The 23,775-nt window shown below is 41.6% G+C and overlaps 2 protein-coding genes across 2 annotated transcripts in view; one reads left to right on the top strand and one right to left on the bottom strand.

Annotated features, from left to right (window-relative positions):
- Positions 1-335: 335 nt before the first annotated feature.
- On the bottom strand, positions 336-10,998 carry LOC134451791 (protein mono-ADP-ribosyltransferase PARP12-like). The gene is made up of 10 exons (XM_063202192.1): positions 10,936-10,998; positions 8,957-9,096; positions 8,011-8,332; positions 7,179-7,335; positions 5,740-5,875; positions 5,112-5,229; positions 4,557-4,641; positions 4,183-4,303; positions 3,407-3,527; positions 336-2,088 (listed from the first exon to the last, which is right to left on the bottom strand). Exons 1-10 carry the CDS (start codon positions 10,952-10,954, stop codon positions 2,033-2,035), a joined length of 1,275 nt encoding a protein of 424 aa, XP_063058262.1. The 5' UTR covers positions 10,955-10,998; the 3' UTR covers positions 336-2,032.
- A 427-nt stretch (positions 10,999-11,425) lies between these two features.
- Positions 11,426-23,775, top strand: part of LOC134451790 (stanniocalcin-2-like) — a 34,043-nt gene continuing 21,693 nt past the window's right edge. The window contains exons 1-3 of the mRNA XM_063202191.1: positions 11,426-11,765; positions 12,162-12,286; positions 13,737-13,934. Coding sequence (XP_063058261.1) covers positions 11,628-11,765; positions 12,162-12,286; positions 13,737-13,934 — 461 coding nt within the window. The 5' untranslated portion in view covers positions 11,426-11,627. The remainder of the gene's footprint in view (positions 11,766-12,161; positions 12,287-13,736; positions 13,935-23,775) is intronic.

Genomic DNA, 23,775 nt, shown 5'->3' with positions numbered 1-23,775 from the left:
TTACTTGTTGTCTTTTTAATCAACAATATTCTATTCATTTCAGCTTTATTATTTTTTATTTCTTATTTATTTATATTTTCACTTCATTTCATTATTATTTCTTGTTGTAATCTAACTGTTCAACACATTGAGCTGCATGTCTTGTATGAGTTGTGCTATACAAACACAGTTATTATTATGATATTTCAATCTTGAAAAAGTTGGTAAAATACAGAAATGCAAGTAGAACTCACATGGGAGCTGTAGTTATGTATTGAGATATAGGCTTTATTCTTTATCAAGGCAGTGCAGAGTAGAAAACAGCGGAAGCACAGTATAGTTAATGCACGAGAAGAGATGTAAGAACAAGATGTGAGAACAATGTCAATTATGCAATAGCATGTACATGCTCTATTTAAGGCAGTTTAAAGAGGATATGCACCTTATTTTGTTCAAAACATGGCAATATGGTCTTTTGTTATGGCTACACTCTATCCAAACTCATCATGATAAAAAAATCAACACACAAACAAACAAAAACAAAACATAAGTTCCTCAATCTGATTTAAATTAACATAATGGCAAAATCTATATATATATTTATATATACTCAGACTTCCCCTGGACAGACGGTATAGTATTGCTAGAATCAGATAAAGAGTCATGCATCATGTATGACAGTCCTTGACAATATAGACCTACGTATTTAGATAGATATAACACAAAGTTGAGGATAGTTGGGGAAGGTAACACCCATCAACACATCAAAACATTAAAGGTGCATTGTGTAAAATGGTGGCCAGAGTAGGTATTGCAACTATGCTGCCCATTGAAACTGCTGTCTATTGCCAAATTAGATTTTTTTTTCATGAATATGTGCTGAGTGATGAACTAATATTTACTAGTATGACCGAAGTACAGTATGTTTAGCAGCTAAAAAGGTCTATTTCTGAAAATTCAAAATGGCGGACCATGGAGAAGATCCCCCTTTTCATGTATAAAAAGGGCACTTTTCCCAGTCCTAATGAATACTTTGAATGGGCAGCATGATTCTGTAAATACTAACAACTACTGAAATATTACACAGTGCGCCTTTAAGTTCCAAAAAGATGTCTTGACTATTTGATAATAATAATTACTGTTAATAGGTTTGCCTCCACATAGAAAAAATGGAATAAAGGTTGTCGCTATGGCAGTGATTTTTTAAGGGATAATTGCGCAAATGGTATCATAATGTCACGATATCATCTTCCTGATTTTAGAATTTTTAAAATCTGTATAAAAGGAGCTTTGTATCTGGAGATATAATGTTGTATCCTAGAGGAGATCACATTGTCCATTACGTAGAAAGTAAGACTGAGGAACATAATGAAAAAAACTTAGGCTTAGGCATACCAGTGCTTCATTCTCTGTGTGCACATATGATTGTCGGGAAAATATATCCTGAACTTATACAAATATCTCTGCCCCCTTCAGGCATGGAGTGCAGAATTATGCTGCAGATCAGGCTCATTGCTCATTGATAATGTATACACAGAAGGCACTGGTGCAAACGCAATAAGCTCTGATTTAGTTGTGATGCAATTTGGTAAACCACAGCTGTAAGTGTCCACACTCAATGCTTTCAGAGTACTGTGTGCAAATCCACATACAATGAGCAAGAGCATACACATATATCTCATGGTAGACACGAGATATAAGATGCACATTTGACAACAATAGCTGTGGGCTTAAAAATATAGGCTATGGGTTACATTTTCAAGTATAATGGGCTTGTTGCACCTTCAAGAAGTAGACAGAACACAAGCTTTCAGGAATGTAAATCCTATTGTAAACATTGGCTCCATGATTTCTTTGGGTTATGGCTTAAATTCCAGTGGCAGATAAAGCTATCAATCATTGACTATCTATTCAAATCTACCTATTCATTACTGTGCCATTAAATGCTTTCAGGTTCACATCACTATGAGTCATGTTTTAAATTTCCCCTCAGACTATGCAGTAATTGTAAATTACAAAACCATCAGTAGTGAATCAATCAGTTACTTTGTTTCTAAACACGGCGGATCCTGCGGGAAATAGTTGTGTTCAAGTTGGTCTGCGTCATGGCTGTGGGGAAAAAAAGGCAATAGCACCTCAGTCATAAAAACATCATGAACCAGGAAGTAACTTGGACATTCGCTACACAGCGTGTTTGTCCTAAATTCTTTCGTCCGTGGCCTTTGTAGGGCAGAGGGCATATGAAGGAAGACATGGGCCTCCTGTGACATACGGCATAATATAACTCATCAACATATGTAATCCACTTGAATACACTTGATTTATTTTGTATGATGTATTTTGTATTATTTTCATTCTTCTGGTTTCAGTAAACGCACACCATTTGAGGTGCGTACGGCAGACAATTAAACTCAACTTGAAAAAGAATGGTCGTCGCACACTCAGAACTTCATGCAGTTACATTTAATAAGGCCAACGTTTCGGCTTACGCCATCAGAAGGTGTAAGCCGAAACGTTGGTCTTATTAAATGTAACTGCATGAAGTTCTGAGTGTGCGACGACCATTCTTTTTCACATATTATTTTAATTAAAATACAAACTATCTGATACTTAATTATGCTATTGCCTTTAATAAATGGTTTCACATACTATCTGGCATCACATGAATGGAATGGAACAGGCCAACCATCAGAAAAAAAATCAGATTTTTGTTTTTTTGTTTGTGTTTTTATTATGCCTGGTCCTGCGCTGGTTGTACTAGCATCAACCCTGGATGTGCCTTTCTTCACTAGGCCAACCCTCAGCTATGGGTGTGGTACAGGGTTCTATCTATCAGTGATGCAAATCTGGTGTTCCTCCTCTACAGTGCCAACATTGCTGCAGAGCAGGATGCCACTTAGTGTCACACTGACGCCAAACCAGTAGCTCACTGTCCGGTGTACATGTACGTACAGTAGCTACCTGACCTGCCCTGTTACTTTCTGATTAAATCAAAGCAGCTCGATTGTCCTATGTCCTTTAGTTGCCAGTACGAGTATGTACATGTGTCCGTATATTTTAGTGCTTTTGACTGCTATTGAGAGTTCTTGTACTTTTGGACACATTTATGAACTTTCTTGCTGAAGCGCCTGTTCTTCATCTACACCTACAATGGGGGCTCTACATCCCCCCAGGAGCCCTTTTATTTCATTTTTTAAATTCTATTTTATCTTTTTAATACGAGGGGTGGCATTGGTAGGCCCTCATGATGAGGTCTAGGGGTATTGGCAGGCTGGTGATGGTCCCATACTCACATTACATACAGTACAATAATATACAGTACGCCTTAGATTACTGTACATGATACTCTATGTACGTAGTGTTGAGCATGTGAAATAATAACAGAACAAACAACAGGCATTTCAGAGTGGCTTCCCGTGGTACTTACCAGAGAAATCAATTTCATAAGTTTGTCCACTAACTGTGAAGGTCATGGTGCCCTGAGGGTCCTGCTGGTACTGGTCCTCAATCTCTTTGCTGCTCACAGAGCATTCAGTGTCAGTCCCACTCTGCACACATAAGAAGACCACACGTTACAGCAATGAGAACAATTACCAGTTTATTGCTAATTTAACATACGGTACATCGATGGTATGTACTTATCTAACACTTCCAATTCTATTTTGCAGATGTGTATACACTGCTTTCTTATATTTTTGTAAAGAAAATAATAATTGTATTATCTGATATGGTTGGTACTTCTCTAGTCCCCTATCTATGGATAGAACAGATGTACAACCAGTCAAGCAGGTTTTTCTCAGTTCCCGATATAGGGACATCAGGGAGATTATCTGATGCAGTCATGGGCTAGGTGGCTAAGAAATCTGGACTCGCAGCCAAAGGCTCACAAGTTCAAATCCTGACATGACACCCACTACTACATGCAGTGCCTGCAGTGCCAATTCGCTTCTCATTTGCATAATATTACACTTGGTCAAATAATTTTGTTTCGCTTCGCTCCCGTTCGCTTGCCTTCGCCTCCCTCATAGGAATGAATGGCGAAGTTCACTTCGCTTTGCCAAATTCGTGTGCATGTGTCCCTAGCGTCACAGATTCAAATCCTGACATGACACACACTACTTCATGCAGTGCCATCTATCTACTATCCATACTACGTGTAAATAGGGCCTTTGTGTTCAGCTAAGCAGTGAGCTGCCTCCTTACCCTGTGTTTGAAATCATACCACTGGCCACCTCGGCCACTGAACTGCCACTGACGAGGTCCTTGGCGAGGTTGTACTTGGCGTGGTGAGGAAAGGTTCATGTTCCGCATTCCAGAGGTAATCCTAGCACAAACAGAGATTAAGATTCATATGGATTAGTCTTTTTTAAAATTAATTAATTATTATTATTTTTATTTATTTTTTTGTTTGGGGGGAGGGTATGCTTTCATTTGATAGTGACAGTGATGGGATGACAGGAAGTGGTTGGGAGAGAGAGAGATGGGGAAGATTGGGAAATGACCACAGGCCGGTAATGAAATGAAGATTATTATTTTGTATATATTTTATAAATTAAATGACAAAGAAGGTCCCTTACTGTCTGTGTCCTTGAGAACTGTTGTACAAGGGACGTCGCTTAATTTTTCTCTTTGTCCCAGAAGAAAGGTTTTCCTGTGTCATATCTAAAGGGAACATTTCATACATACAAACGATCCATACATGAAGAGTTCAGATGCAAACCCCCCTAACTCCATTTCTGAAGACCTGCACCTCTATATTTTTAGAGAACACCGTTGTTGGTTTGGTTTACATTCATGTACTTGATAATACATATAAATAGTTATATTACATAAATAAAATAAAAAATATGCAATTTGGATAGCTTTGTATTAAATAAAAATGAATTAAGATTATTTTCTGAAATGGCACTTAGGGGGTTTTGCATCTGAACTCTTCATATGTACATGTACATGTTACTGACCTCATACAAGAACCTCATAAAAGACATTTTTTAGGCTTCATTTTAGAAGAGAAGGCAACATTTTAGAAGAGAAGAGTTGGTTATCATATAAACTGTTTCTTAGTCATTGCAGACTTTATGAAGCATTCATGCTGCATGGCAATTGAGTTAAGGTAACGAGAGTTGACAAACCTTTGAAGTTTATTTCAAAGTTTCCTGATCCGACATTGAACTGAAACGATCCTTTCTTATTATTCTGGTACTTTGCTTCCACGTCAGAGCTTTTCAAACCGACATTTCCCTTTGAGTCCTGCAAGAGAAAGAGAGACATTATTTAATGAGTTCTGTTGACCAGAGGTGTCCAAAAACTTGTTCAGAAGGTAAAAATTCTGCCTAGCGTTCCCTCCAACACAGGCGACTTAGTCACTACTCTACCGGTCTTGAGCACTTTCACTTTCATTGCGATTTGCTGAATTATGGTGGGCCCAATGTTTGCCATGCCCGGGCCAGATCTGGCCCACGGGCCACCATTTGGAATCCACTGCTGAACACCATGTACTTTTCCCACCTTTTATGATTATGTCCATGATTAGGACAGCAAGTTTTATAGCAGGTGGGTAAGTGTACAGTAATGAAATACTGTATAATACAATTACAATTAAACCTTTAAAACAAATGTACATACAGTATGTGCAACAGACCCCTTGATCACTACCTGGATTTCTTTTGTTCATGAAAATGTAATTGATTTTCAACAAAATTACCAATTTTATGAGTGAGATGTGTTCTTGTCAAACTTTCAAGAAATTGAATTGTTGACCTTTTCTCCAAACTGTGTCCAGCGTTTGTGACCTCTGTGGTACCAAAGCCACTGGGTCTGCTGGGTGTCCCGGCGCCGCACCTTCAGGTTAGTCTTCTTCAGGACCCGCATGTGCTTAAAGTCTATGGAGATCGCCCTGTGTTGAAGGAGTGGAAACCAATGAAAAAACATGTGTAAAGGGAAAAAAGTGGTTGATTCAGTGGTTGCATTGCAATCGTGGCCTCTAACTGTAGATAGACTCCTTCTCCTATTCACTCTTCTGCTGAAAACACTCAACTACATCATAACAACATTGCTATGACAATGCAGAGTCTTAAGTCACTGCTTAAGACTTAAGACTTCTTTTGGTGACAACACGGTTTTAACAGAGGCTCTGTGCTAAGGGGTTAAAACTCTAATGTGCTCATAAGGATCTGGAGGAGCAGGTCTTCAGTTACAAGGCTTATCCCTGTTAATAACTCACATCATCCCTCTACAACACAATGACAAAAGGATGTTTAGAACTGTAACAGTGTGTGTGTGTGTGTGTGTGTGTGTGTGTGTGTTTGTGCGTGCGTGCGTGTGTGCGTGCATGCAGGTGTTTGATCTGTTCTGATCTGATCCATCCAGTCCCGGTAAATGTCACCTCTACTGTTCTCTCCGATTCAGCGTCCCTATACCCTCAGTGTCCCTCAATACCCTCAGTGTCCCTCCAGGTACAGTAAGATACAGAGTGTATGTTGATGTGAGTAGCGTTATGCCGTGCCCAGACCAAGAGCGAACTGCGCTGCCTGGTAGCGTGGGTAGCAGAAGAAGCTTCGCCTTGAATTCGCTGTATTCGCTCCAGACGCAGCATTGACATGTTTGATTCAGCTAATCACATAACGGCTCTGGCTTGACAGCCTAGGACATTCAGAGTTATGAACGTTCCGATTGCTTTTCGCCGAACAGCGTCAGAGTGAATTCGCCTACGATTAGATTGAGTTTAATCGTCAAAATTCGCTCTGGTCGCTCAAGAAGCTTCGCTCCTGGCGAATTTGCTTTGGTAGCGCAGGTCGCGTGCCCTCCACAGAGAAATAATGACTTCCGTCGCTTTGTTCGCTCCGTTCGCTCCTGGTCTGTACACGACATTATAGTACATAGAGTATGTATGTGCTTCTCCACATCTTAATTATCTGTCTGGACTGGAGTAATAGTAATTATTTCAGGCAACCACAGTGAGTTTCTCTTTCTCCCAACACACACACACACACACACATACTGTACTCTCTCTCTCTCTCTCTCTCTCTCTCTCTCTCTCTCTCTCTCTCTCTCTCTCTCTCTCACTCACACACACACACACACACACACACACACACACACACACACACACACACACACTGAGAGAGAGAGAGAGAGAGAGAGAGAGAGAGAGAGAGAGAGAGAGAGAGAGAGAGAGAGAGAGAGAGAGAGAGACTCACCCATGAGGAGTATTGTATATCTTGATGCCTTTAGTGCAGGAGCGTGAGTACTGGGCCTCAAGGATATGGTCATTGTCAATGTTCTTCCACCCATGGCTGCCCTTTTTTAGCTGCCACTGGTACGGCCCCTGCACTACATCATCGTCACTCTCACTGTCTGGAACATACAGGACATAATAGAGCTGTAACAATACACTCAACTCACCATTTTGGTTTGTATCACGATTTTTTACCTATAGTTCGATACACCCCAGGATTTTTTTAATGTATCTTTTTTAATTAATTCATTTTGATAGGTTATAGGTAGAGAAGGTTACATGAGGCTTAAAATCATTTTAGAAAGTTTTACAATAATGATGATGCTGATTTGAAGCTTGGAAGCACTATTACACCGTATCAAGTGTGTGTTTTTGGACTGAAGGGTAAGAGCACTTTGAGGGGCATATCACGATACTGCCTTCTCACAATCCCGACACAGCATCATGACTTTTTGTATCATGATTTCAGGATTTCATGTATTCATGATTAACAACTAGCAAGGTGACTCGACTCCATGCCCTTTCTCCCCCCTTTTTCTATCAAGTGCTGTTCATGAGGACTTTGAAGAGGGCACATTCACACCAGTGTACATAGAATGATGGGAAGATTAGGGTTCTAAAGAATGTTGTACTGCATATAATGTGGAACTTTAGAACTTTTAATTGTTGTAGAACATACATACCGTAGTATGTTCCCAAAGACCAGTCATGGTCCAAACATGATTCTCTGCCACACAATAAGGACACATCTTTCAAGTGTGTAGTAGAACCCACTTTCACAGGCATTCTCTTACCACTGGATCGTGGCCTCCGTGAACGTGAACGCCTTTCTTCACCCTCGCTTCTGCTCCTGCTTCCGCTACCGCTCCTCTTCCTCCTTCCCCCACCTGAAGCGTTCCGTCCTCCTCCCCCTCCGTGCCCCTGGTGTTGCCTTTGGCCACCATCATCTGAATCCGAGTCGACAATGTGCCTCAGGCGACAGCTGTGTCCATAGCGACAGGTGCCCTTCAAGGAGTCCTTGCAGACGTGCAGGTAACGGCACTTCTTGCCATTGCGACAGTCACCGGCATTGTAGTACTTGCAGGGCTCTGACTGAAAGAACACACATGGAAGTACCCACACATATCAGCAACGTCACCTTTTTAACTGACTGGTAAACACACCTTGTATATTTGTATTACACATTACAGTATATTTAGACTCAGCATATATTTTCAACAAAGTGACTCGAAGGCCATGAAAACAAGGTCAACAATCAACTTCATGCAACATAAGACAAGACATTACAGGTGGCAGGTGGCTATTTGTATGGAGAGAAAGGATGAGGTGCTGCATTTAGCAATGCCCAGCAACCATATGTCTTAAAGAACTGTATTCACTAATTTATTCATTAGCTTAATTCATTATGACTCATTATTGCAGGACTGACTGTTAGTCATTAAAATATTCATCGTCATTGCTTTGTCTTGATCTTATGTAATCATGAAAATACACCTTTAGGGGGTGAGATTAACCAAGGTTTTACCCTGGTTAAATATGGTACATACTACATAGTACATTTGTAATAAATAATTAAGTGTTTATTGTCACTGCTACTGTGGGCGAAGTCCCAAAAGTTTTCAGAAGAACTTACAGTATATGTAATAAATTAGTTCAAGCTCAGACACAGAGTAGTCCCTGTGGACTAACAGACAAGAGTAAAGGCCGCAGAAGAGGTAAGTTAGGAGAGAGATGACTGACACTTTGGGATCTGGGACCTCCTGATGCTCCATGCTGAGAGTTGGTGTCGCTGTCTGACTGGTCATCTGAATCATCAAAGGATGAACTGGACTGCCCTGACCCATCACTGCTGTCATCACTGTGGTGGTCTACGGGTGGCGCTATCCAAACACAGACAATCAGCTATAAACATGCAAGCAAAAACAGAAAGATATACATCTCGCAAAAGTGTACAGTGTCTTCCTCACATCTCACGGAATGCAAGAGCAAGGATGGATAGATAGCATCCTGGCCAACATTTTTTGCAATTTGTAATACTTGGCCCGGGGCCAGGTCACAAAAAAAATCCTGGAAGTTGTCTTACAGACAGCACTTATGTTTATCTTTCAAGGGACCAATACATGAACTTTAGTTATGCTTTTGAGTCAATGCTGAGCTTTTGAAGCAGTATAGGTTTTCTGGCCCAAGTAAATAACTTAACAGTCATTGTGTAAAGGTTAACATAGCCTGCTGATACAGTAGAACACACAGTGAACACTTGGACAGTCTTAATCAACTTTCAGCTTTCATTTTCAATTTCATCAGGAAAGCAGTGGTCAAGAAAAAATAAATGTATTGCCCACGTTTCCAAGGGAACGGGGTGGGGGTAGTTCATCACCATGCTGTTCAAATTCAAAGACATGCCAAATAGTAGCAAGTTTGTTAATGGCTTAAAGATTTCAATTTCAGGAATGAGTCATTTTTATCTGTCTGCTTTGTCTGTTTTTTTCCCACAGCACACGTTGGAAGTTCCCTAGAGCCAGCAGCACCTAATGGCATACCACAACTGGGTTGGATTGTAGGCAAACAAACACAAATGGTGTTGTGCAACAGGGAGCTACCACACGTCATTTAAGTCAAACAAGTTTGTCTTATTCTCATTAGATCAGACCACAGCGCACGGTTGAAAAGTTAACATCTTTGCCCTTTGGCAGCATGTTTCCAACAGAGGTATCTACCAGTATCCCAGGTTCAGAAAGTAAAAAACCCTGCCAGATATTAGATCCAACCAGCTCTGACCCACCTGATTATTGAGCACTTGAGACAGGTAGGCCGGCTACTTTATGGAATCACCTGCATTGGAAGGAAACTGTGGCAGGGTTTTCACTTTCTGGACCTGGAATTGACACCTCTGGTTTTCAACATTCGTCATGTTTGTTTGTTTGTTTGTTTTAAATCGGGTTTTAATTTTACAATCAACTTTCCAAGCAGTCCAAGTCACTGACCTCCTACCTCTGCAGTGTCGGCTGTTCCTGTTGTCATGCATGCTTTATTCTTATCATTCAATATCAACTTCAGGGTCTTTCATTGAGCCCAGTTTCTTATATTGATTCAATCCATGCCTGCCAAAAGTGGAGTCCACTTTGGAAAACCACTGTATGATTGGTCACATTCATTTAGATCAGTTTGGTGACATTTCTCACATAACATCATAAGGTCATAAAAAGTAATAGGTCTTGTGTAGATCATCGATTCCCTTTCTAAGAATGGGAGATGAACCAAGACAGTGGGGAAAAACATTAAAATTAATTGAACTAGGCTATGACACAAATTTGAGAAGGCTGAACAGGTCAGAAGAGAACAACAATACAGTTATCGAGGGTTATGGGTTGTTTTGTTTTGTTTAAGATCTGAGTTTTTTATATGATCTACAATATCTTAGGCCTAGACCGTGAAACAATGACTAATTTAATCAAAGAAACTGTCATTGTAAAATTGCCCAATACCTCTCAAACATGCATAAGATTCTTCACCTTTTGCCTTCATGTGTGGCACAGTCATACTACAGAGGTTTCAGCCGCTCCAAACCATGTCAAAAGAAGACCAGCTATTGACGCTTTGCCATGGCAAGTGATATCAAAGGTTGCTATAACGTCAGCATAACCGATGAGGTTATTGCAAAAAAAAACTTTCAGAGTTTAAAGTAGAACAATTAAGCTAAAGCAAGACTTATTACTTACCCTCAGCGTTGGAAGCCATGTCATTGATTCAGAAGCAGCCACTTTCAGTTTCACTTTTGTCTAGACTCTAAAGAATATCGTCTAACACCAAGTAGGCTGTAGGCCTTAATGCTGTTTAAAATATATCACAATCCGATTGCCTATAGCTGTAGTGCTCCTGACTCAATGGAATCACCAAATTTGTTTACCCACCAACACCACCCCTTATTGCAATGACCTGTCATGCGGTGATAACGTGCTTACAATAATGGACAGGACAAGTCTATTTCGAGTAAATGAAACTGAAATTGAACATCATTGTTGGTCTTCCTCACTGGAAGTGGTGGTGAAACGTGAAATTAGCATACTATGGTGGACATGTATGACTATTCTAACCATGGGTATTGCCATTAACTGTCACAGTCTAAAGTTCTTACACATGTTGATAAATAATAGACTGATACAGTACTGCTGTTAAACAACATATCCCATAAGCAACCTCTTCTTCGAGCATGCGCAGTACAGTACATTGTGCTGAAGAGCGACTGGCTGTTCAGTGAGGACTGGCAAGACCCATGGTTTAGCTTACCAAATGTTAACTTCTTTTAAAATATGATCGATTACCTCTGTTTGTAAACATTTATTTTGACTCGTTGAAGGGTTGCACATATATCAATATTTGTTTACATCGCTACAAATCTATTTACGCTACTATGGCGGAAAGCACAAGCAGTGCTGCGAATCTTCCGCCCGGAGACCCACAGCTTATAAACATGATTGTTGAGCATCTGAAAAACCGAGGCCTCTTCGATGAATTCAGACGAGACTGTTTGGCCGATGTGGACACCAAAGTGAGTTCTTGACACCTTTAATATGGACACTGACTTTGCGCTGCAATACCGACAATTAACTGCCTCAAACGACTCATGCAGGACGGGATTACGTGTAACCTAACCATAGCTCGTGCTATCAACTAGCCAAAGTTGTACTCGCTGCTCTACCAGCACTTTCTCCTGAACTTGACCTCACGACCTGATGCCTTTGGAATAATTCATAATTCAGAGATCAGTAGAACTAATCGATTAGCTAAACAATATGGGTGATAGAACTATACTTCATAGTAGTTAAATATTGCATAATAAATGCACCTCCTACTGAATAAAAGGGACGCTACTGTTTGTATTAGTCTGAAATAGGCTACTGTGTATCTCTGATTGACAAAGATGGATGTGTTTGTTTCTCCGCAGCCAGCATATCAGAATCTACGGCAGAAAGTGGACAACTTTGTATCCAATCATCTCAGCACTCAGGACTGGAATCCTTCAATCAACAAAAACCAAGTGCGAAACGGTCTCCGGCAGACTGTCGTTCAGTGAGTAGGCTACATCAGTTGCATAACAACAACACTTTGAAAGCAGCAGCAATGAATCTGACAACAGAACTTGCTAAATTGTGGACTGTGGGATGTTAGTGTCAGGTTAATGGCAACCCAAGCCCACGGCAACCCAAGGGAGCAGTGTCAGTGTTTCCCACAGAAATTTTGGAAACTATGGGGGCAGCCGGGATTTTTTTTTTGTCCGGGGTTTTTTTTTTCACGCGGGCCTTTTTTTTTGGGGGGGGGGTTACGCCTACATTTCAGCCATTTATATTTTGAGAAATAAGGCTACATAATACACATGCAGGGGTCTATGTAATGAAAAAAATAATAAAACAAAATAGGAGCAGAAATAAGAATTTAAGATTGCTGTGAAATTGTTAACGCATAAACAAAAAGGGTCTAAGAGGGTAGGCTATGCCTTTTCCCCACACACACATACACATTCTACATGAGGGGTGCTGGTCACAGGGCCAGTTTTTCAAAATTCCTCCCATTAAAAGGGCTGAACAACATATTACACATTTATGTCTATATTCACATTCATTACACATTCATTTCTATATGCAGCCCGATGTCTCCTCTGCCTTGTCAATGAAGGCCTGTCACCTAACTCATTACAACTGTAAAACAAAGCCTGGGGAGTGTTAGTAAACTTATCCCAACTGTCCCTTCTCGGAAGGTTTTTTTTTATTGCCCCCAAAACCCAAGTTAACTACAACAACTTGACAAGGCTTTTGATCCCTCTCTCTTTCAAGCACTTGTGGTTTTCTCTATAGGATGTATTTACTCCAGGAGGAAAATGCGAAGGAAATCGTACTTGAAATCGCTTTTAACGTACACAGAACTCGTAAAAAAAAAAAAAAAAGTTAATTTTTTTTTTTTACATTTTCGGAAACTATGGCGGCCAAATTTAAACTATGGCGGGCCGCCATAGTTTCCTCAATGTATGGGAAACACTGGGGACGGTACCATGCTCCGGGTACCTCAGTCATGGAGGAGGATGGGGAGAGCACTGGTTAATTACTCCCCCCATCAATCTGGCGCGTCGGGAGTCGAACCGTCAACCTTTGGGCTACAAGTCTGACGCCCTAACCGCTTACCCATGACTGTCCTGAATGAAGTTATGCAATAGCGAGATGGGAGATGTCAGTTTTACACCATGTATTCACACACCCAACAAAGTGACTAAACCTCAATAGCATCCCTCTCCCTTGATTGTAGGCAGGGCTCTAAATTAACACCAGGCAACCGGCCAAATGATGGTGAAATTTCAGTTTGGATGGTAGAAGAACCAACTTACTACTAGCCACTCTGACCCATTAGTGAGTGTGTGTTTGGCTGGTAAGGTTTACATCTACAATCCATTATAGCTGGTGACCGTCAAAGTTAATTCAGAGCCCTGATTGTAGGTCATGTATTCAATTTGCATAACTCTTGTCCACAGATCCGGTATGCTGGAGACTGGGGTGGATCGCATCATCACGCAGGTCGTGGACCCCAAACTCAACCACACCTTCCGGCCTCACATAGAGGACGCCATCCATGACTTCCTAGTCACAGACAAGAAGGAAGATGGAGCCGCTAACGGCACGCCAACGGAGGCGGAGCCACAGATGGACCCTAGCAACGCAGGCCCCAAAACGCCATGAGGCGGGGTGGACTTTCTTTTCCACCGCAACTTTCTTTACACCCTTCTGGGCTAACTGCCAGCGGGTTTAAAAAGCTGCCACTGTTGGGGCTTTTGCCTCAGTGTTGAAAGTGTATGTGGTGCGTCGCGTTAAGGTGGAAATTTGCAGCACAAAAACTGGAAAGAAAGCAGGCAGCTTTGACTGAATTTCAGGGTGTTGGAGAATACTGTCTAAACGACATAAGTGACGCACCTGGATTTCTCCATGGGTTGTGTTTGTTTGATGTGTGAGAAATGAGCAGATGGCTGTGTGTGTATGTAGTGTACAGTACTTTCCTTCTGCTATGCAGCAATAAACTTCTGCACAGGTTTTCAACATGCCATATGAATTGTGTTGGTAATGTTGTTGGTTCACGAATGTGAAGACTTGTCCAAGACCACCACCTACCAAGACCAGATTGCATTTTTTTTACAAGAGCAGTGGTTTTTGGAGCAGTATGATAGATACAGTGCCCTCCATTATTATTGGCACCCCTGGTTGAGATGTGTTTTTTAGCTTCCAATTATTATTATTTTTCTCTAAATAATATGGGACCTTAATGGAAAAAAGAGAAAAATCCAACCTTCAATACAAGTGCATTTATTCAGTGGGGAAAAAATCCCACATAAAGAAATAATTATTTGACATCAAATAATGTGTGTCACAATTATTAGCACCCCTGTTGTTAATATTTTTTACAACCCCCTTTTGCCAACAAAACAGCACCTAATCTTCTCCTATAATGTTTCACAAGATGGGAAAAGACAGAAAGAGGGATCTTCAGCCATTCCTCTTTGCAGAATCTCTCTAAATCATCCAGAGACCTGGGTCCTCTCCTCTGTACTCTCCTCTTCAGCTCACCCCACAGGTTCTCAATGGGGTTGAGGTCTGGGGACTGAGATGGCCATGGGAGGAGCTTGATTTTGTGTCTGGTTAACCATTTCTGTGTAGATTTGGCCATATGTTTAGGGTCATTGTCTTGCTGAAAGACCCAGTGACGACCCATCTTCAGCTTTTTGGCAGAGGGCAACAGATTTTGATTTAAAATGTCCTGGTATTTCAAAGCATTCATGATGCCATGCACCCTTACAAGCTTCCCAGGGCCTTTGTAAGCGAAACAGCCCCACAGCATCACTGACCCACCCCCATACTTCACAGTGGGTATGAGGTGCTTTTCAGCATGCGCATCTTTCGTGGCACGCCAGACCCACTTAGAGTGTTTGTTGCCAAAAAGCTCAATCTTGGTCTCATCTGACCAAAGCACACGGTCCCAGTTGAAGCCCCAATACCGCTGGGCGAACTCCAGACGTTTGCGTTTATGATTGTGGGTGAGGAAAGGTTTTCTCCGTGCATGCCTCCCAAACAGCTTGCTGGCGTGTAGACAGCGCCTGATGGTTGATTTGGAGACTTTGTGACCCCAGGATGCTACCATTTGTTGTAATTCTGTAACAGTGAGCTTTGGAGATATTTTGATTTCTCTTACCATCCTCCTCACTGTGCGTGGTGGCAAAATAAACTTGGGTCCTCGTCCAGGCTTGTTTACCACTGTTCCAGTTGTTTTGAACTTCTTAATTATTCCTCTCACAGTAGATATGGGCAGCTGCAGTTGAGTGGCAATCTTCTTGTAGCCTCTGCCTGACCTGTGAAGGTCGACGCACATCTGCCTCACTTGTATGCTGTGTTCCTTTGTCTTTCCCATGTTTAAGAGTGGATAAGAGAAATGGCCTCGGTGTCACGTCATAGTTATACCCCAGGGAAACAGGAAGTGATGAATTACTAATTAAATGTTCCTACATACTCTGGTAAACTTTGTAAACTACTGTAGAAATGACAGAAATGCTTCAATTATATTTATTTCCTCGGAATTGTTAAGGGTGCCAATAATTGTGGAACAGGTGATTTAATGAAAAATAATTATTTTTTAGTCAGGGATTTTTTTTATTTTCCTACAATTCATTTGAGTTGAAGGCTACATTTTCCTAAAAATTTCAGTGTGACAGTATTCTTCTGCAATAAACACTGAATTTATTTTAAGGCTTTTAACACATCTCAACCAGGGGTGCCAATAATTATGGAGGGCACTGTAACTTTAACCAGGACTGTCATTCATGGCATGCCAAGGGAGGAATAGAGTAAAAAAGACGTGCCACTCACACCATCACTTGTCAGTTGTTCTTCAAACGTTTTAACTAGGTGCTGAGTCCCTCATAAAGTAGATGAATATAAAGAGGTGGAGTTCCGGGTGCAACTTAAAACATTCATGGGCAAATAATTATTAAAACTCCTTAAAGTTCCAGCCAGGTGATTTGACCTAGAACCGTCTGAAAAACACTCCATATTGAAATGGACACTGCAGGGCTGATAGTATTCAGGCTCCATGCCTGATTTCAGGCTTGACAGTTTGCAAAATAAAAACATAGATAATAATTAGCCATTAGGTTATTCTTATCTCAGAAAGTGTTACAGGTTCAGGGTTTTCTTCTACTATCAGGCTTGAATAATAGTCATACACAGGCTATTACAGTTTTTCTCAATTGGTTTTGTACATTTCTCACAACAGAATAATGATTCTCAAAAGTCTTTGTTCAATTGTGACTTCCTGGTGTTACCTGTGCACATGGTCAAATCAGTTTCTCATTGTTTTCGGCATATAGCAAATGCTCTCATCCACCATGCCATGGCTGTGTACAATTCTCAGTGATTTTGTACATTATCAATTGTTTTTGTCATATCACTCAAAAAGCTTTGTCACTGAATGCATGAAACTATCTCAATCTTATCTGATCAATATAATATAAAGCCGAATTTACAACATTTCCCATCCAATCTAAACAACATTTCGCTTCTGAAAAGATCCTCAAGAGTGTACTATTCCATTGACAACATGAGAAATTGATTTGACTAGCTTGTCCATACACTATGACACAATGACTAACCATTCTGCTGGCGCTGATACGTTAATTGACACAAAAACTTGGTTTTTGAAGACAAACTAAGGGTTTTGAGCAAGAGACTCGGTTTTGCAGGTTATCCACGGTGTTTTGCCATTTGTTAAAGCTGTTTTGAGAATGAATATTATGTTTTGCAAATTGCGAGAGATTCGAGAAATGTACAAAACCAATTGAGAAATACTGTAAATGTTTGAATAATGTGTCAAAATAGGCCTACGTTGCGTCGCTATGCAGTATCTTGTCGTCGTCGTTAGAGCAGGGGGAAAAGTTCAGGCTCAGGATTTTTCTTCACGATCACCCCTGACACTGGAGCTCAGCCCTTTACAGTGGAGAGATACCAAACATGACACATTCTATGAGAGATATAGTACAGTTTCTGTCTTTGTGAAGTTAGTGCGCTCTAGTTTTGTCATCTGCAGTGAAATTAACTGTTAATGGTTCTGATTAAAATCTGTACTTTATGCAATGCAGGAAAAAATGGATGCGTGGTCCCACACCAAGATTTTTTTGTAAACAAAAAAATGTTGAATCTGGCTTACAAAAAGAGACTATAGGTGCCCTTTGTGATAAAATGTTTCTATTTCCAATTTGATAACAGTTTTGGAAAATGATGAGCTTATACACCCTTTTCTAGTTGTATATGAACATTTCTACCTGTATAGCAAAAGCAAAAATCTGAACAGTGCTGTCCTTTACCGCACTTCTTCAAGGGCCTTGCGATGCCATGCCAGAGTGGCGTTTCACATACAGACCGGCTGTCTTGGCTCCTGAGAAGATGTACAGAGAGTCCAATATGTATTTGATCCCTTGCTGATTTTGCCAGTTTGCCCACTAATAAAGACATGATCAGTCTATAAATGTATGATAATATGTATTCTAATATGGAGAGACAGAATATCAAAAAGAAATTCCAGAGAATAACTTAAAATAATATATTTTAATTTATTTGTATTTAATTTAGGCAAATAAGTATTTGACCCCTCTAGCTAAAGAAGATAAAGTGCTTTGTGGCAAAGTCCTAGTTGTCTAGCACTGAGGTCAGATGCTTCTTTTAGTTGATGACAATGTTTGTGCATATAGTAGAAAATATTTTTGCCCATTTTTCTTTGCACATTATCTCTAAAACATTAATAGTTTGTGGCTGTGGCTTGGTAAATGGGAGGTTCAGTTCCCTCCATAGAATTACTATAGGGTTAATATTTGGAGACTGTCTAGGCCACTTCACGACTTTAATATACTTCTTATTGAGCCACTCCTTATTTGCTTTGACTGTATGTTGTGTATTATTGTCATGTTGGGAGATCCATAAATTACATGTCTCCCTCCATCCATTCGTTGACGATGTGAAGTTGTCCTGTGCCTTGGCCAGACAAACACCCTCAAACCATAATGATACCACTTTCATGCATGATGGTGAGGAGGGTGTTCTTGGGATCATAGACAGCAGTACTCTTTCTCAAAACACATTGAATTGTGATAATGCCAAACAGCTTGATTTTGGTTTCATCTGACTACAGCACCTCCTTATCATATCCTAAACCAGTCTGATGTCCGTTGGCAAACCTCAAGTGGGACTGCACAGGTTCCTTCTGAAGCAGAGGTAGTACCATGTGTGCACTACAGGATTTTAAACCTCTGTGGCATTAAGTGCTACCAGTAGTTTTATCAGTTTTGGTCCCAGTAGCTTTGATATCATTGCCTAGTTCAGTGGTTCCCAACCTTTTTCTTAAGGGACCCATGTTTTTACTATTGTAAGCTTTGGTGACCCAACCACGTTAGCGCCCGCACGAGACGGAGTCACAAGATGCCCTCCGTTTCCTGCGAAAACTTATTTTAGTTATTTTATTCCTCAATTCGTCTTTGGTCAAATATAGAATAAATGTTTTTGTAGCACTTACAATTTGTTGCGTCTATGCATTTATTAGTTAAATGCTTTGTCTTTTATTCAACATGGGCTATATATATTTAAAACGAAACCCCTTAAAATCAAGAGGGCTCCGCGACCCCCTGTGGATCTTTGGCGACCCATAAGGGGGGTCCCGACCCATAGGTTGGGAACCACTGGCCTAGTTCATCCCATACAGCTCTAGGGTGATTTCTTTCTGTTCTCATGATTATCAAATCCCTACAAAAGGTCAAATCTTGTATAGAACCCCAGACAGGCTGATGGATAGTCATTTTGTATTCCTCACATTTTGGAAGAAATGCATCAACAGCTGGGTCATTAATACCCAGTCTCTTTCTTGTGGCTTTGCAGCCCATTTAATCTTTGTTCAGGTCTAAAATCGTGTCCCTGATATCATTTGACCACTCTTTGGTCTTTCCCATGCTGGTGAGGTTGGAGTGTGGCTGATTCACTCATACTATGGACTGATTCTGCTGATTCAATGTGTCTTTTATGCATGTTAGTATGTACAGGTGTCTTTAATTCAGATGACAAGTTGATCGGAAGTGCACATCTGGTCTGTGGGCCCGCAACTGTAATCAGTTGGCAGGGGATCAAATACTTATTTTGCTCAATGAAATGGAAATAAATTAATATATATTCTCTTCAGTTAATTTCTGGATTTTCTTTTTGATAATATGTATTCTAATATGGAGAGACAGAATATCATAACATTTATTGACTGATCATGTCTTTGTTAGTAGGCAAAAAACTGAAAGGAAAGTCTGCGACACCAAGCTCCCGTTGCTCTTTTTTATTTAACGTTTCGGGCAGCATGCCCTTCATCAGACCTTTCAGTTCCTTTCAGTTTTTTCATGGTATTTTTTGGTCCTGCACCCAATCTTTTTGAGACGGATGTGCGTGTTTTTTTCTTTCTAACTACTTTGTTAGTAGGCAAACCAACAAAATCAGCAAGGGATCAAATACATATTCCTCACTGTATAAAGGAATTGTATAATCACAGGGGTACTTTGCATTTGATAAGCAAGAACATTAGGCAATGCAGCACAAAATGTCATATTAGGACTGTGTGTGTGTGTGCACGCGCACACACATGAGAGAGAGTGTGTGCGCGCAAGCATGTGCACATCAGCTGTTGGAGAGAACTACTTCTACAACTATTTTTCTGTTTTCAACTGTTCAATGAAAAATAACTTGTATTTCACCATATTTCGCAGGGTTTCCTTTGTGATTTCTTTCCTGGTTTGATCCCATACTGGCTTAATGACTTACGGGTTTCCTTTTTTTATTACTTAATAAATTTACTTTCAAGCATTGTTTGTTTTTCCACAAACTTCAAGCAACACCTACTCTTCTTGATATGAGTCGGCTTGCAGTTCTCCTCTATCAGATTTCCCTCTGCTGACACAAAACAGACCAAGAAAAAAAAGTTTGACAACATTGAGCACCTTATTTTGATGGGGGAAGAAAGAAACAGATGTTTCACTCTTGCATCACAAATGTTTCATCTTGAGTCTAGTGTAGTGGCTTCAGTTGGCAGTGCTGCTTGTCTTGGTGTTTGGCCATGATGCTGTTAAGTAATTCCAGCTATTTAAACATTTGGATAGATGGAATCCTCTTCTCTCTTTTCCTCTCTCCTCTCCTCTCCTCCTTTCCTCTGGTCTCCTCTCTTTCTCCTCTCCTCTTTCTTTTTCTCCCCTCCTCTCTTTCTCCTCTCCTCTCCAGCCTTTCGATTCCATCTGGAATGTTGACAGTGCAAGTTTCAGAGGATGCATACCATGGAGGCTCCTCGTGTTCCCCGTAATAAGGCCAGGGTGCGAAGTGATTGAAAGCATTTGGGGCCAAGTTGCAGCATCTCTCAAGTGACTTAAATTGTGTGTGTGTGTGTGTGTGTGTGTTGGGGGGGGGGTGCATTTAAGAGGCAGGACAGAGGCTCTGAGGAGTAGGAATGTTGCTGACTGGGACAAAGATTGGTTGTGTGTGTGTGTGTGTGTGTGTGTGTGTCCTTGAGAGGGAGCAATACGAGGAGGAGTGTGTGTGTGTGTGTGTAGGGTGAGATGTTGGATGATAGCGATAGCCTGGACTGGACTTGTCTCTCACCAGCTGGCGTCTGAGAATGTGCAGCAGCGGCGCGGATAGTGAGACAGAGAGACAGAGACAGAGAGGTGCATACTGACCTGATCTGAGCCTGCCACAGCCAGCCTTCTGTCGTCAATCTATCTAACCATCGCCGCCAAGAACACAGCGTTATAATAACGAGATCTACCCAATGATAACAACAACTATTACACAGCTAATTGGGCTCAAAATAAGCAATAATTTCATGTTCATAAATGTGATTGGTTGATTTCGAAGTGAACTGGTCGTGACCTGCCGCACGCATGGGCAATTGGAAGAAGATGACTGTGCCGTAATGCTTTCTTAACAGAAACGTCGGTCTGCGTATAGCACAGTCAAGAGTTCAGTAAGGTTGCCAGCAGGACAGCTTTGGCTGCCTGGCGCAGTGCTGCTTACAGCTTTCGCAGGGCCTGGACAAAGTCATGTGAAAGGGCCCCCTCCCCAATACATACAACGTACTGTAATGAGGACCCAATTCTGCGGCCCCCTCCCTCTGGGCCCGAGAAAACGGACCCCTTTGTCCCTACCCCCGGTCAGCTTCCCTGGCCTGGGCCTGGGGTCATACCAGACCAAGCACCGGAGCCTCTTGCACCCAAATCAGGAGTGCGAAGCCGAGAACAGAGTGCCACTGCCAGCCTGTTGGCAGCCGATGCAGCAGCCAAGTCCAGTACTGTAGGTAGGTCCTGCCAGGGCCTCTGACAGTCATCTGAACTAGGTCCCCCGTGCCCGGGACAACTGACCTCTTTGTGTCCCCTGCCGGCTGCTCTAGCAGTAGGTACTGGAGCACAGACAACTGGATGGGATAGGACTAGGGGTGTCATACTGGGGGGTAAAGTGGGACTGAGTCACCAGGGCCCAACGTATGAGGGGGGGGGGGGGGGGGGCTAACATGGAGCTGGATATAGAGGTGAAGGGGGTTCATTGGAGCTGGTTGGACATAGAGCCCAGAATTTGGTGCTAAGCCCCTGGATGGAGCAGCTCCTTTTTGGGGGAGGTGTTAAAACATAAAGTGCATGAAGTTCCCTGGTGAGTGAGGTCGTACCGTATGAGGTGACGATGACAAAATTGAAAATTACATGTGGCATTACAATTATTATGCTGGCACTGGTGGTACCAGTTATAATTACAGGGCAATTTTCGAAACACAAAATTGGCCAGTGACAGCTTGGAAGTCTCCAAACAGGGATAATGCATATCAAATTGTGCATGCACTCACTACACTCCCTGTGTGTGTGTGTGTGCGTGCGTGCGTGTGTGTGTGTGTGTGTGTGTGTACCACGAAAGCCAGGGACCTATTTTTAGAGGTTTAATATTGTCTTAATCGCCACTTGGGGGGCTTAGATGGGATCATGGTGATCACGGTGCCGTAGGAGCAGAGCCAGCCAGCTCCCATGATGGTGATGATGCCTCTCCACCAGGGCCGCTGACAGCTATTGCCGGGCCCGGGACAAAGTCATCGGAAAGAGCCACCCACCCCACCTTTATAACCAAAGCGACTTTCAAAAGAGGACATAATTATAGCCAACATCTCAAGCAAATACAAAGTGCACAGGAAATATAGAGAACAACAAGCACAGATGCAAAGAAGGGTTGTTTATTTATTTTTTATTCTGGGACCTCTCTGTTGCGGGGCCCAGGACTACTGACAACTTTGCCACCCCCCCTGCCATCTGCCCTGATGGTGGATGATGCCTCATCACCCTCATCACCCAGTAACATGATCCCCCCCATGGGCCAAGGCGCTCACTTACTGCCCTGACTAGAAGCTGTCATGTGGGGCAGGCTGGCCCCTGTCAATACCCCCCTAGCACCCTCTAGCAACCCCTCTCCCCCTCCCCAGCCCAAGGCAATCTGAACCAACCAGTCACCATTAGTGGCAAAGAGAGGGACTCCCAGTTCACCCTTCTATGCCAGGGCCACTGACAGCTCTGGCAAGGCCCGTTTAAAAATCACCTGCAAACCAAGCCCCCTCAGATCAATTATGCATGACATGAAGATAATGCAAAGTCATTGCCATTGTCATTGAGAAAGGCTTTTGACTGCAGGTTCAGAAATGGTGAAAAGAAAAAATACTTTTGAATCTGTGTCGAGTGTACTGCCTGTAATGCAAGCACTGACAAAAAGATTTTGCTGGTTTACACAAGTGTTGGTGACGCAAATTATGATATATCTTCAACCATGTTGACTATCTTTGATGAAGGCTCTTGTAGTTGAAATGTCTGACTACAGTGTTGTATAGTAGTAACAATACTTCACTACTGTACTTAAGTACATTTTGGAGTACTTTGTACTTTTCTCAAGTACAATTTTTTTGGATGACTTTTACTTTTACTTCACTACATTTCTGAACAAAATTGCATCCTTTTACTCCACTACATTTTCAATGTTCAGTTTAGTTACTAGTTACAAAAAAAGAGAGAGAAAAGAGAAAAAAAACTACGTTTTGACCCCACCCACTGCAACGAAGTCAGGACATGATGCCTGGGTTCCGGGCGTAGGTCGTCACACGTAGGTAGTCAAGTTTATTTTCTGTCTAATCCTGGTCTAAAATTAGACTGAATGTATATGTCTCGAGGGCCATTTGCAGCCCTTGAAGCCGTTTTATCCGGCCCCCAATATAATTTTAATGTTATGCAGCTTCATATGAAAGGTGACATATTTTGTAAAGAAATCTTAGAAATTACATTCGCAATACAATTAAGTTACATTCAGGGGACCTAGAAGGTGGGGTCTGTTTTAAAGGTGGCTGCCTTCAATATAGGCCTAAAGTGCAGGGGAAATCCTGGTTTGTGTTCATAATACGGCTATTGGAGGACTTTTACTGCCCTCAGAGGAATTTGA

This window comes from Engraulis encrasicolus, chromosome 7, assembly GCF_034702125.1.
Source record: "Engraulis encrasicolus isolate BLACKSEA-1 chromosome 7, IST_EnEncr_1.0, whole genome shotgun sequence".
Classification (NCBI taxonomy): Eukaryota; Metazoa; Chordata; class Actinopteri; order Clupeiformes; family Engraulidae; genus Engraulis; species Engraulis encrasicolus.
Note: the sequence above shows the minus strand (reverse complement) of the source record. Positions and strands in the feature narration are given on the sequence as shown.